The 14822-nt window shown below is 43.4% G+C and overlaps 1 protein-coding gene across 1 annotated transcript in view; it reads right to left on the reverse strand.

Moving 5' to 3' along the window:
• Window positions 1-14822, reverse strand: part of LOC109935801 (zinc finger protein 850-like) — a gene marked incomplete at its 5' end in the record, with an annotated part of 75228 nt that overhangs the window by 5638 nt on the left and 54768 nt on the right. Inside the window, 2 exons of the mRNA XM_048619606.1 lie at window positions 10299-11029; window positions 11878-12055. Coding sequence (XP_048475563.1) covers window positions 10299-11029; window positions 11878-12055 — 909 coding nt within the window. The remainder of the gene's footprint in view (window positions 1-10298; window positions 11030-11877; window positions 12056-14822) is intronic.

Raw genomic sequence — 14822 nt, forward strand, 5'->3', positions numbered from 1 at the left:
GTTCTTCCTCCCACCTATCCCCTCCTCCCACCTCAAGCCGCACCCCCATCTCCTACCTACTAACCTCATCCCGCCCCCTTGACCTGTCTGTCCTCCCTGGACTGACCTATCCCCTCCCTAACTCCCCACCTACACTCACCTTTACTGGCTCCATCCCCGCCTCTTCGACCTGCTTGTTTCCTCTCCACCTATCCACTCCTCTATCCATCTTCTATCCGCCTCCCACTCTCTCCCTATTTATTTCAGAACCCCCTTCCCCTCCCCCTTTTCTGATGAAGGGTCTAGGCCCGAAACGTCAGCCTTTCTGCTCCTATGATGCTGCTTGGCCTGCTGTGTTCATCCAGCCCTGCACCTTGTTGTCTCGGATTCTCCAGCATCTGCAGTTCCTACTATCACAGAACATTATCCTTGACTTACCAAATCAAAAACTTATCACAGTGCATCTGAGTGAAAACTGAAATGGGGCAGGGATGTAGAGATAATGGAGTGGTAAGACAATAGGATATAGCACCAGAATTAGGCCATTTGTCCATTGCGTCTGCTCCACCATTCGATCATGGTTGATATGTTTCTCAATCCCATTCTCTTGAATTCTGCCCATAACGTTTGATCCATTTACTAATCAAGAACCTACCTATATCTGTCCAGAAACAGCCAATGAATTTGTCTCCACATACTTCTGTGGCAATGAATTCCACGGATTCACCACCCTCTGACTGAAAATTCACAGATTCATACAGCACAGAAAAGTATCTTCAGCCCATCCAGTCTGCACCATCATAACTACAACACATGGAGTGCTATTCCCAGTTTCCTGCACTTGTCCCATAATCCTGAATGTTCTGATATCTCAAGTGCTAATCCAAATTTTTTTTAAAGGTTGTAAGGTTTCTGGCCACCACTACCTTCCCGGGCAATGCATTCCAAATTCCCACCACCTGCTGAGTGAAAAGGTTTTCTTCCAAATCCCATCTGAATCCCCTGCCCCTTACCTTAAAACTATGCCCTCTCATGATTGACCCCTCAATCAAGGGGAATAATTGCTCTCTATTCACTCTGTCCATACCCTTCATAATCTTGTACACTTCAATCATGTTCCACCCACCCACCCCCTCAGTTTTCGCTGCTCTAAAGAAAATAATCCAAGCCCATCTAGTCTCTCGTTATAGCTCAATTTCTCCAACCCAGGCAACATCCTGATGAATCTCCTCTGTACCCCCTCTAGTGCTATCACATCCTTCCTGTAGTGAGGTGACCAGAACTGCACACAGTACTCCAGCTGTGGCCTGACCAATGATCTGTACAACTCCAACATTGCCTCCTTGCTCTTATACTCTATGCCAAAATTGATGAAAGCAAGAGTCCCATATGCCTCCTTAACTATCCTAATTCAGATGCTCTGCCAATTTCATGGCTCTGTGAATAATTACCCCAAGATCCCTCATCCTATTTCTCCTTCCAAAATGCATCATCAGACACTTATCAGGGTTAAATACCATCTGCCGCTGGTCTGCCCATCAAACCAACCCATCTATATCTTCCTGTAATCTACAAAATCTTCTTCAGCATTAACTACTCCACCAATCTTGATGTTGTCTGCAAATTTGCTTAATATTCCCGCCACATTTTCATCTATATCATTTATGTATATAACAAACAATAAGGGCCCCAGTACTGATTCTGTGGTACACAGCTGAACACTGGTCTCCAGTCACTTGAACAGCCTTCTACCACTACTCTTTGTGACCTATTACTAAGCCACTTTCTGATCCATCTCACCATGTTTCCCTCAATTTCATGTAGTTCAATTTTCTCAATCAGTATCCCATATGGGACCTTGTCAAAAGCTTTGCTAAAATTCATATCAACTGCATCAACTGAACTTCCGTCATCCGCAGACTTAATCACATTTTTGAAAAATTCTAACAAATTTGTTAGTCATGTCCTCCCTCTGACAAAGCCATGCTGACTATCCTTAACTAACTCATGCCTTTCCAAGTGGGTATTAAGTCACTCCTATAGAATTTTCTCCACTAGTTTCCCTCCAGCTGGCATAAGACTTACCAGTCTTTAATTTCCTGATTCATTTCTAGCATCCTTCTTGAAAAGTGGTACCCCATTAGCTGTCCTCTAGGTCTCTGGCATGCCCCCTCTGGACAGAGAGGAACTAAAAATTAAAAGTCAGAGCCCCCTGCAATTTCCTGCCTCACCTTCCACAGTATCCTGGGATGCAATTCATCTGGGCCAGGGCATCTGTCCTTTTCTAAACCTAACGGAGCCTCCAATACCTTCCCATTTCTTATGTAAAACTGTGTGAGTTCCTCACAGTCCCCATTCCAGAATTTTGTCCCTATGTTCTCCTTTTCCAGAGTGATGACCGAAAAGAAGTATTCATTTAACACGCTTCCAATATCCTGGAGCTTCACACACAGGTTGCCCTCTTGGTCCCGAATGGGCCCAACTCTTTCCTGGTTAACCTCTTCCCTTTGATATATATTTCAATTATTTTAGGATTCTCCATAATTCTGTTTGCCAGTCCATTTTTCTGCCCCCTTTTTGCTTTTCTGATTGTTTTCTTAAGATCTCTCTTGCACTTCCTATATTCCTTCAGGGCCGCAGCTGAATTGCTCCCTTTGGACTTGCCAAAAGCCTTTCTCTGCTTCCTCATCCAGTTCTGAATTGTCCTAGGCATCCAGAGTTCTCTGAACTTATTGCTTTTACATTTCCCTCTAAAGGCTACATGTTGGACATGTACTCTCCCCAGCTCCTTTTTGAATGTCCTCCATTACTCCATTGCAAGGAGCTGTTCCCAGTCAACTGTGGCCAGATCCTGCTTTACTTTAATAAAATCTGCTTTCCTCCAATCCAAGGCCATCTTTATCCTAGTCCAGAACAATTTGAACCATACCACGTTGTGCTCACAATCACTAAAATGTTCTCCCATGGCCACATCGAACACTTGTCTGGCTTCTATCCCCAGAACCAGATCCAGCACTGCTCCATCCTTGTTGGGCCTTCTACATATTGATACAAATCCCCTGAACAATTTCAAGAAATCCATTCCCGCTAAACCCTTAACACTATGACTATCCCAATTTATGTTGGGAAAATTGAAATCCCTTTGAATAATTACCTGATTATTACACTTACTCACCTCTGTGAACTGTCTACATATTTGCTCCTCTATTTTCCGCTTTGAAGGCCTATCATCCACTCCCAGTAATAAAATGGCTGCCCCCTTAACACACCTAAGTTCTACCCAAAAAGCCTTGTTTGAGGACCCTTCCAAGATATCATCTCTCCTTATTGCAGTAATTGAGTCATTAATCATTAGTGTTTGCAAAAAGATCCTTTATCCTGGAATGCTGACTTGCCTGTCCAGCCCTTCCCTCAACCATGTTTCTGTGATGGCAAAAATATTAAACTTGTTAAGCACTCACAGGATTAAATGCCTAACTTTTTCCTAGCTCTCTTGACATTCAACTTAGCTGACCTCACTGTGACTTCACAGAATCATAGAATCCCTACCGTGGAGAATCAGGCCATTCAAGCCCATAGAATCCACACCAATCCTCAAAGAGCATCTCACCCTCCTACCTTATCCTTGTAACCCCACAATATCAATGGCTAATCCATCAAGCCTACACATCCCTGGACATAATGGCCAAGCCACCTAATTGCACACCTTTGGACTCTGGGAAGAAACCCACACAGATGTGGGGAGAATGTGCAAACTCCACACAGAGAGTTGCCTGAGGGTGGAATCAAACCCAGGCCACTGGTTCTGTTAGGCAGAAGTGCTAACCACTGAGCCACCTGCCACCCCTTTGCTTGCATCGCTCATCGATATTCTAATGGTTCCTTCCCCTGCCAGATTTGCTTGAACTCCTCACAACAGCACTAGCAAACCTACCTGCAAGGATGTTGGTCCCAACGCGGATCAGGTGCAAACCAATCCATTTGCATATGTCCCAACTTTCCCAAAAACAGTCCCAGTAATCCAGAAATCAAAAACTTTCCCTCCGGCACCAACTCTTCCACGCAATCATTTGCCCTATTTTCCTACTTCTGCAAGGTCAAAAATCACAGGACACCTGTTTATAGTCCAACAGATTTATTTGAAAACACAAGCTTTCGGAGTCTCACTCCTTCAGGTGTGAGTGAGAGAGGTGACATCAGACAAAGAATTTAGAAGCAAAAGATCAAAGGGTCATAGAACTGATGGGAATGTATTGAACAAAACTAAGATGGCTGTTAAATCTTTAATCAGTTAGAAAGAAGATGCAGGTTTCGATTGATTAATATGCAAATCCCAGAATTTCTTTCAAGTCATTGCCCCGAGATAACTAAAGGTTTTACCGGTATACCAGAGATGACACCTCAGGTCAAACAATAGATTTTAGGTGTGAGGCCTTGTTTAGAATCTGTCTCTGTCTTAACTTGGAATCAAACTGGTTTTATTTCCAAAGTAAGTATTTATAAAAAGCTACATTGTGTGATTTTTGAACAAAATAGAATGTATCTGCAATTACAAATCTGCAAATGCAGATTCACCCACAGATTTGTGTGTGTGTGTGTGTTTTGTGTGTGTGTGCGCGCACATGTGTGAGAGACGGAGTGGGAGAGATAGTCTGTGGGAGAGAGAGAGAGAGTGTGTGAATGAGAGAGGGTCTGTGTGTGTGTGTGAGAGAGTGTATAGTGTGGTGAGGTCACCTGTAGCGCAACATGAACCCAAGATCTCAGTGGAGGCCGTCCTCATGGAGACCGAACTTGGCTATCAGTCTCTGCTCAGCGGTTACGCATTGATGTGTGTCCCAAAGTCTACCTTGGTGGACATTTACCCGAAGATCTGAGGCTGAATGTCCTTGACCGCTGGAGTATTCCCCCACTGGGAGGGAACATCCCTGTTTGGCAATTGTTGCTCGATGTCTATTCATCTCTTGTCGTATATCTGCATGGTTTCACCAATATACCATGCCTCAGGGCATCTTTGCCTGCAGCATATGAGATAGATAATGTTGACTGAATCAAATGAATATCTGCGGTGCACATGCTGGGTGGTGTTCCCACGTGTGATGGTAGTATCCATGTCAATGATCTGACATGTCTTGTCCTAGTCTTTCCTACAAGTGGAAACATCTTCTTCACTTCCACTCCAGCACATCCTCTCAGTATTCTTTGTTTCTAAGTTTCAATGAGATCTCCCCTCATCCTTCTAAACTTCTTTGAGTACAGGCCCAGGGATTGCACATTCTCCCCGTGTCTGCGTGGGTTTCCTCTGGGTGCTCCAGTTTCCTGCCATAGTTCAAACTGCGGGTTAGGTGGATTGGCTATGCTAAATTTCCCATAGTGTTCAGGGATGTGTAGGTTAGGTGGATGAGTCATGGAGAATGCAGGGTTACAGGAATACGAATGTGTCTGGGTGGGATGCTCTTCAGACAGCTGGTGTAGAATTGTTGAGCCAAATGGCCTGTTTCCACACTGGGGATTCTATGATTCTATAACTGCTCCTCATATAATAAGCCCTTCATTCCTGGGATTATTCTTGTGTACCTTGTCTGGAACCCCTCCAAGCCCAGCACATCCTTCCTTAGATACAAGGCTCAAAACTGCTCACAATATTCCAAATGCAGTCTGATCAGAGATTTATACAGCACCAGGAGTATATACCTGTTCTTTTATTCTAGCCCTCTTGAAATGAATGCTAACATTGCATTTACCTTCCTAACTGCCAACTGAACCTGCATGTTAACCTTAAGATAATCATGAATAAGGTCTCCTAAGTCTCTTTGTACTTCAGATTCCCAAGCCCTTCCCCATTTAGAAAATAATCTACACCTCTATTCTTCCCACCAAAGTGCATAACTTAACATTTTCCCTGAAGCCTCATTAACTCACTTTTGAAAGCCTCCTACTTCCCAGACATCCCTTTGCCTGCAAACAATCTCCCTCAATCAACTTTTGAAAGGTTCTGTCTAAGACCATCAAAATTGGCCTTGACGCAATTGAGAACTTTAACTTGTGGACCAGACTTATCCCTTTCCATAGCTTTTTTAACACTAATGACATTTTGGTTACTGTTCCCAAAGCACTCCCCAACTAACACTGCCGTCACTTGCCCTGCCTTATTTAGAGTCATAGAGTAGCATATGACCTAACTTTTATGACTAGCCTGCCATGCAGGACCTTGTCAAAGGCCTTACTGAAGTCCAGACAGACAACATCCACTGCCCTACCCTCATCGAACTTCTTGGTTACCTCTTCAAAAAACTCTAAAAGATTTGTCAGACATGACTTCCCACACACAAATGTATGCTGACTATCCCTAATCAGCCCTTGACTATCCAAATGTTGGTTGATCCTTTCCTCAGTATCCTCTCCAATAACTTGCCTTCCACTAATGTCAGGCTCACTGGCCTGTAGTTCCCTGGCTTGTCTTTGCTATCTTTCTTAAACAAAGGAACAACATTAGCCACTTTCCAGTCTTTTGTAACTTCACCAGTGGCTAAATATGAAGCAAAAATCTCTGCAAGAGCCTCTGCAATTTCTTCCCTAGCCTACCACAATGTCTGAGGATGGACTTGTTCAGGACCAGGGGATTTATCCACCTTAATATGGTTTAAGACTGCTCTTTGGCAATTTGTATGTGGTCTAAAATTATTGTTTCCCTTATTTCCATAGCATCCATGATTCTCTCCTCAGTACATACTGAGGAGAAATATTCATTAAAAATCTCCCCCATTTCCTGTGGATCCCCACAAAGACGGCCATGCTGATTTTTAAGGGGACATATTCTCTCACTCTTAATATAACTACAGAACCTCTTAGGATTATCTTTAACCTTATCTGCAAAATATATCTTATAACCTCTTTTTGCTCTTCTGATTTCCCTCAAGTGTGCTCCTTCACTTTTTATAGTTATCTAGGATTCACTTGAGCCCAATAGCTTAAACCCAATGTATGCCTTCTCCTTCTTCCTGACCAGCACCTCATTATCCCTCATCAGCCAGGGATCCCCAGCTTGCCAGCTTTTCCCATCGCCCTTACAGGGACGTACTACCCTTGGACTCTTGATATCACATTTTTAAAAGCCTCCCATTTGTTAGTCATTCCTTTTCCTTGAAACAGATTCACCCAATCGATCTCTGCTAGATCCTTCCTCATGGCCTCAAAATTGGCCCGGCTCCAGTTTAGCACCTTAACCTGTGGACCTGTCTTAACTTTTTCCGTAACTATGTTAAAACCAAGAGAGTTATGGTCACTAGACCCAACGGGAGGTCAAGTTTTATCCCTTTCCTAGTCGGGCCATTTACATACTGCATGAGAAATTCTTCCTGAACATACATAAATTTCTCTCCAAACAAACTCTTAACAGTATGGCTGTCCCTGTCAATGTCAGCAAAGTTAAAATCCCCTACTATTACAACCCTATTTTTCTTGCAGCTTTCTGCGATCTCCTCACATATTTGCTCCTCAACCTCCCACTGACTTTTCATTATTGTCCCAGTACTGACACCAGTGTCCCACAAAATAGAATCTCCTTTTCCCACACCACCCATTGAACCATGTTTACTTACCTAATCTTCTAATCTCTTTACCTATTTCCTTGTGGTTTAGGTATGACCCAGAGATTACATCTTTTGAGGTCCTGTTTTTAATTTTGTTCCTAATTCCTGACATTCCCTAAACTACTTGCCTATGTTGTTAGTGTCACATGGGCAACAACAGCTGGATCCTCCCCAGTATTCTTTCAAGCTGACTCAAGACGCCCGTTACCTTGGCAACAGGCCAACACACTATGCGCAACTCAATCTTCCTTACAAAGGACACTATCTGTCCTAATTACAGAATCCCCTACCACCATCACTTTCCTTTGTGCTGCCCCCTGCTGGAATGGCTTCTTGGACCACAATGCAGTTTAATCATCCTCTTTCCTCATCCATACAGGGAGCAAGCACCTCGTGCCTCTTGAGCTAGGTCAAGAGCTGAGGCTCCTTCAATGCCATTTTCAGGATCCATCTACCTGCCTCACTTGTCACATCCTCCTGTCCCTATGTTTAAGTTACACATTGTGACTGCCTGCAATATGGCATTAAGTTAACTCCCCGCACCCCCCCAACCCTTTACATATGTGTCAGTGTCTGAACATTGGATTCCAGCTCATCAACTTGAGTTCTTCGATCTTCAGTCGCTTACTGCAGATGTCACCGATTTGGCTTGTAATGGGATCCACCAGCACAAAAACAAAATGAACAATACATCTTCTGTACTGCCATTTGTAATATAATTAATTAGGTTTTACATACTGTTAAATAAAATCTTTGACAGTCTCTAAATTCATATCATAGAATCCCTGCAGTGTTGAAACAGGCCCTTCGGCCCACAAGTCCACACCAACCCTCCGAAAAGCATCCCATCCAGACTCATCCTCCTAGCCCTTTCCCCTGTAACCCACCTAATCTACTCATCCCTGAACACTTTGGGCAATTTAGCATGGCCATTCCACCTAACCTGCACATCTTTGGAATGTGGGAGGAAATCGAAGCACCCAGCAGAAACCCACAAAGACAAGAGGAAAACATGCAAACTCAATACAGACAAACGCCTTAGGCGGGAATTGAAACCAGGTCCCTGATGATGTGAGCCACTGTGCCACCCCATTGTTGTACTCCTTTCTGAATCTACTACTGTTTAAAGCTGGCCCCTAATGTAAGTTCCTTACTAGACAATCAAACCAAAGCTTTCCCACTTGGTCCTTCCCTTCACCACCGTCCCCCCAGGCATTCTGGACACCTTCTCTGCTTCTTCTCAGACTGCTTCACTGTTAGGCCAACTGTGTGGAAACCCTGGACAACAAGGTGCAGGGCTGGATGAACATAGCAGGCCAAGCAGCATCATAGGAGCAGAGAGGCTTGGAAGCCCTTCCCAGATTGCTTCATTGTTATGCCAACTGTGAGGACACCCTTCCTAAACTACTTCAAGGCGACGCTGACCGCAAAGATACCCTTCCCATACTGCTTCAAGATGATGCTGACTTTAAGGAGACCTTTCCTAGGCTGCTTCAAAACGATCCTGACTGAGGACCCCCTTCCCAGGTAAAGTCACTGGAGAATATTCTGGAAATATAGGCTCAAATCCCAAAATAAACTATAAATTCCATAAATCAATTTTATGAATTGAAAGTTAGTCCCAGCAATGGTGACCATGAAACTAACATTATCATCAAAAACCCATCTGATTCACAGATGCACTTTGTAAAAGGCAATTTACTGTCCTTCCCTACATGCACATATGACTTAAGATCCACCGCAACATTGGCAATTTCTTAACCACCCTCTGAAATAACCTAGCAAGCCTTTCAGCTTAAAATACAAATCAGGAGTGGTAACAAATGGTCTTACCACTGATACCCACATTCCATGAAAGAATTAGAAAAGAAGACACCAGCATTCCAGATTTACACCAGATGCAGTAAGAGAGGCTCAGAAAGTATTGGAATAGGTTGGGAATAGAAGAGGCATGAATCAGAATTTTAGCAGCAAATAGGCTGAAGCCAGAGGAGATGGGATATGCCAAAGAAATGAAAATGGGCAGTCTTGGTGATGGAACAGATGTCTGTCAGAATATCAGCTCAGAGTGAAAGCTATACTGAGGTGTGGAAGTTCTGTGCAGGCTAAGCCACTGGATAAAACAGAATCCATCTATCCAGTCAGATATGAACTCACTAGTGGAGGAGGCTTGATTAGCTAAATAACCTATGCCAGCTCTAGTTCCTTATGTTCATTCATTGCTGGTACCCTAGCACAAGAATCATTAAGAATATCAGAATAAAAGGGGCAAGCAGCCATGGGTGGAAGGCAATTTAATTGCAATAGACTTGAGGGAGAAAGTCGGTGTCATGGAAAAAATGAACAGGCCATCAGAGAGATGGGGAAAAACTAGGGAAGGTTCAGGGTTAAGGGATAGGACAAGGGGAAATGTTTGGGGCAGGCTCGTGGAAGGGAGTGAAGCAGCAGAGACATCGGATTGTCTCAATTTTAGTGACAAAGAAGTCCATCAGGTCCTTGTGCATCTTGTTGCTGCTGAGGATGGAGGAGACAGAGAGGAGGAGCCCTTTGAAAATAAATAACTTGTGTTAGAGATATTAAGAACAGTCAACATACTGTATTTAACACAAAGATGATTTGACTTTATGCAGAATATTTACTCCAACAGCACAGCTGTCAACACATCAACAGAGACAGATTAAAATGAACATGGTTCAGTCCTTGGTGTGATTAGCAGCAAAATCCCATCACTGTAGTGGCTTGTGAACTCGCTGGTGTCTAAGCAGTGTGGATGAATCAATGAAACTCTTCCCACACTTAGAGCAGGTGAATGCTCTCTCCCCACTATGTACTCGGCGGTGTGTCAGGAGGTTGGAGGAATTAGTGAATCCCTTCCCACACTGAGTGCAGGTGAATGGTTTCTCCCCATTGTGAGTGCGCTGGTGTGTCAGCAGGGTGGACGATTGAGTGAATCTCTTCCCACACTCAAAGCAGGTGAATGGTCTCTCTCCAGTGTGAATTCGCTGGTGTGCAGTGAGTTCAGATGATCGTCTGAACCCAGTCCCACAACAAGAGCATGTAAATGGTCTCTCGTCAGTGTGAACAAGTTGATGGGATGTCAGTTCCCAGGAACTTTTATAGCATTTCCCACAGTCTTGGCATTTGAAAGGTCTCTCCCCAGTATGAACACGCTGGTGTTTCAGCAGGATCGATGACTGAGTGAATCCCTTCCCACATTCAGGGCAGGTGAATGGTCTCTCTCCGGTGTGACTGCGCCGATGAATTTCCAGCTCAAATGGATAATTGAATCCCTTCTCACAGTCTCCACATTTCCAGCGTTTCTCCCCAGTGTGGCTGCGCTTATGTTTCGAGAGGCCAGATGATTGGCTGAAGCCTCGTCCACATACAGTACACGTGTACGGTTTCTCTCCACTGTGAACAGTACTTTTACCTTCCATGTTCATAATCTGATAATGTTCAGGTTATAATGAATTGGGTGATGCTTGTGTTCAACTTTCCCACTGCAAATCCTCCCTTCTAATGGAGTACTAGGTATAAAACAGCAAAAACAGTGAGGGACAAACAACTAAAAATCACAGGCAGAATCTGAAACTGAGCTGAACGAATGAACGAACCTGGTCATTTATGGAACTAACATTAGGATAAAGTGAGCATCAAAGCCACTGGATTGTGATGATAACCAAACTGGTTCATTGATGTCTTTCAGGGAACCCATCACCTGGTCTGGACCTACATCAGAATCTGCACTCTTTGGGAGGAGGGAGAGTGAGAGAGAGAGAGACAGAAGGTGATATATTGGGATGATGGTGAGGCAATGTTATACACCTGAAACTCAACCACAACTTCTAATACAACCTTCTAACCCCTGAACTTCCACCACTTCAACAGACCAAGGCAGCAGGTTCCTCTCCAAATCCCCCTTCAAGTTGTACACAAGCTTGACTTGATCTGGGATCCAGCACTGGATCAGCAGAAATTTTCTCCATTTAAGTATTGGGAAAATTGAAATCATTGAAACCAAACTCAACCCCCTCACCACTGCCTCATCCATCTGCTTGGCAATAGTCTGGTACTGGACCAGACTGCTTAAGACCATGACATCGTACTTCACCCCAAGATCAGCTTCCAGCCACCCATCCAATCCCACAACCCTGCAGGATTTCTGAGCTCCTCTAATTCCAGTCACTTGAGCATTCTCAGTTTTAAAATCGCTCCACCATTGATGGCCCAGAAGCTAGTATCTTCTCTTGTGGACTGATATCTAATGTCACTTTGGTACATTTCTGAGAGAGACTTTGAAGAGTCTGACATGTGAATGGCACTTCATAAATATGGATGGCGTCCGGGGACAGGGGTCAGGGATGGTGGCCACTGGGCCTGGAGCGAAGCACAGATGGCCAGCGGCCTGGAGCGAAGCAGAGACAGTGGCCAGCCGGCGTGGAGCGGAGCGGGGCCAGTGGCCAGTGGCCTCGGAGCGAAGATGGCTGCTGGTTGGGAACCAGTGGAGCCAGTCAGACCACATGGAAACCCCTCAAGAAAACATGTAGCGTCTACCTTTTTAGCTTATTTCTTATTTTCCCAAACTATACTACTATATCTGTAATGTAATGTGACTTTATTTTTTATTTTCTTTCTTTTTTGTACCTAAGATTGTATCTAGGTACTTTGTACCTAAGATGGCACTATGTGTTGGTGACATTGTACACTTTTCACTGTACTCTTGTTCTTTTTTTAAACTTGAGTACACGTGACAATAAATCTAATTCTAATGCTAAATTATTCTTGCTGATTTGGGGACATATCATTATTCCTTCATCATCACTACATGAATAACCTGCAACTCCTCACCTAACAGCACTGTGGGAATGCCTTCATTACAAGGACTGCAGCGATTCAAGAAGGTCAAGCACTATCTTCTCCACAGACAGCTAGGGATTGATAACATTGGCCAGATAATGAAGGGGAAGGGGAAGGGGAGTACGACAAGCTGATTTGCTTCTTTAAGGGACCCAGCATGGGCAAAAAATTGGCTCAATGACCTCTTTCTGTATTGGAATCGCTTAATGATTTCACAAAATAGGTCAATATCAGGGACAAACCTCTGCGAGTAACACCCACCTTGTCTCTAGGCTCAGATCTGGGACCAACGCCTGCAAGAAAGTAACAGCAAAATACAGCAGGCTCTCTCATATGAAATGAACAAATTCTGGAAATATTCAGCAGGTCAGGCTGTAACTGTGGAGAGCGAAACAGAGTTAATGTTAGCATGTGTGCAGAAGAATTAGAAAATAAAAATTATGCTGAACTTGATGATCAATATAATAGAAGAGAAATGGACTGGACCACAGAAAGAACAGTTTTTGATTTTGAAAGATTCTACGGGGACGTAAAGATGATAAGTAAGCAATATATGGTTAGGGATGTTTCAAACTCATTTAGACGTGGTCAGTGGCAGTAAGACACTAAACAGAACTAAATACTAGAGACAGAGGAACTTAAACAATAGCAGAGGGGTGATTTTGGAGTGTAGAGGTGAAATGCAGCAGTGGATACTACTCAGAGCCATGGAATCTCCCAGAGATAACAGATCACAACATCAAAAGTTCAGATTGTAGATGTATTGTCAAAAATACTCACCTTGCAATCAACTTCTGTTTTCAAATTTAAAATCTCCTGCTGGAGTCCAAGGCTGGAATGTTATCATAAGCACTGTTCAGTTGGGATGGTGAGATTCCAGAACATGTTAAGATTAATAAGAAAAAGTTTTAGTAGGTATAAAGATGCATGAACCCCCAGGACCTGATAGATGAATCCCAGGCTGCTTTGGGAGGCAAGGGAGGAGATTGGTGAGGCCCTTGTGAAAATATTGATATCACTAACCACAGGTGAAGTACCAGATAACTGGAAGTTAGCTAACGTGGTTCCTTTGCCCAAGAACGACAGCAGGGATAGGCCAGGTTAGTATGACTTTAAAGGTAGGGAAATTATTGTAAAAAATTCTGACAAAACAGATTAATCAACATTTGGGAAGGAAAGGATTGATCAGGGAAAGTTAGCATGGATTTGTTAGAGGGAGATCCTGTCTGAAAGGTGACTAAATATAATGATGAGGTAGTTCAGTCAATGTGGTTCACATACAATTTAGTAAGGCCTTTGACAAGGTCCCATATGGAAGGCCTGTCTGAAAGGTAAAAGCCCATTTGATCCAAGGCAAGTGAGAAAACTGGATCCAAAATTGGCTTGCAAAAAAGAAGCAAAGGGTGGAGGACTATTTTTGTACTTGGAAGCTTGTGACTAGCGATATACCAGGGATTGATGATTGGACTCTTATTGTTTGCTATGTACATTAATGACTTGGATGTGAATGTAGAAGGTATAATTAGTAAGTTTGCAAATGACACAAAATTGGTGTTGTTGATAGTGAGGAGGCTGATCTCAGGCTACAATCTGATATTGATCAACTGATAAATTGGGCAGAGCAATGTCAGATGGAATTTAATCCTCATAAGTGCAAGGTGATGTATTATGGGGAGGTCTAATAAGTAAAGGTTATACACAATGAATGGTAAATCCCTGGGGAGTACTGAGGAACAAAGGAATCTTGGTGTACAAGTCCATAGATCCCTGAAGGTGTCAGTACAGGTAGGCAAGTTGGTGAAGAAGGCATACAGGATGCTTCCCTTCATTAGCTGGAATGTAGAATAAAAGAACAAGAAAATCTGTTACAATTTTATAAAACATTGGTTAGGCCACAGACGGAATACTGTGTGCATTTCTGGTTGCCACACTATTGGAAGGACATGACTGTGCTGGACAGGGTGCAGAGGAGATTCACAAGGATATTATCTAGGATGAAAAGTCTCAGTTATAGGATAGTCCAGATAGGCTGTGTTTGTCTTCCTTGCAGCAGAGGAGGCTGACAAGAGATCTGATTGAGCTATACAAAATTGAGAGATGCACAGACATGGTTGTTTGTGAGATTTTCCCCATGGTAGGCAGGTCTAAGACCAGGGGGCACAAGTTTAAGCTGAGGATTAAGTGGTTAGAGGAAATCTGAGGAAAGATGTTTTTTCAGCCAGAAGATGGTAGAAACATTGAACATGTTGCCTGAGAGGGTAGTGGAAACAAGTACTCTTGCAATTTTTAAGAAGTATCTTGATAAGCGGTTAAAATTCCAGAGCATAATAGGCTATGGACCAAGTGCAGGTGAATTAAATTTGGTGTTTTTGGTCAGCACAGACATAGTGGAACAAA

This window comes from Rhincodon typus, chromosome 43, assembly GCF_021869965.1.
Source record: "Rhincodon typus isolate 14 chromosome 43, sRhiTyp1.1, whole genome shotgun sequence".
Taxonomy (NCBI): domain Eukaryota; kingdom Metazoa; phylum Chordata; class Chondrichthyes; order Orectolobiformes; family Rhincodontidae; genus Rhincodon; species Rhincodon typus.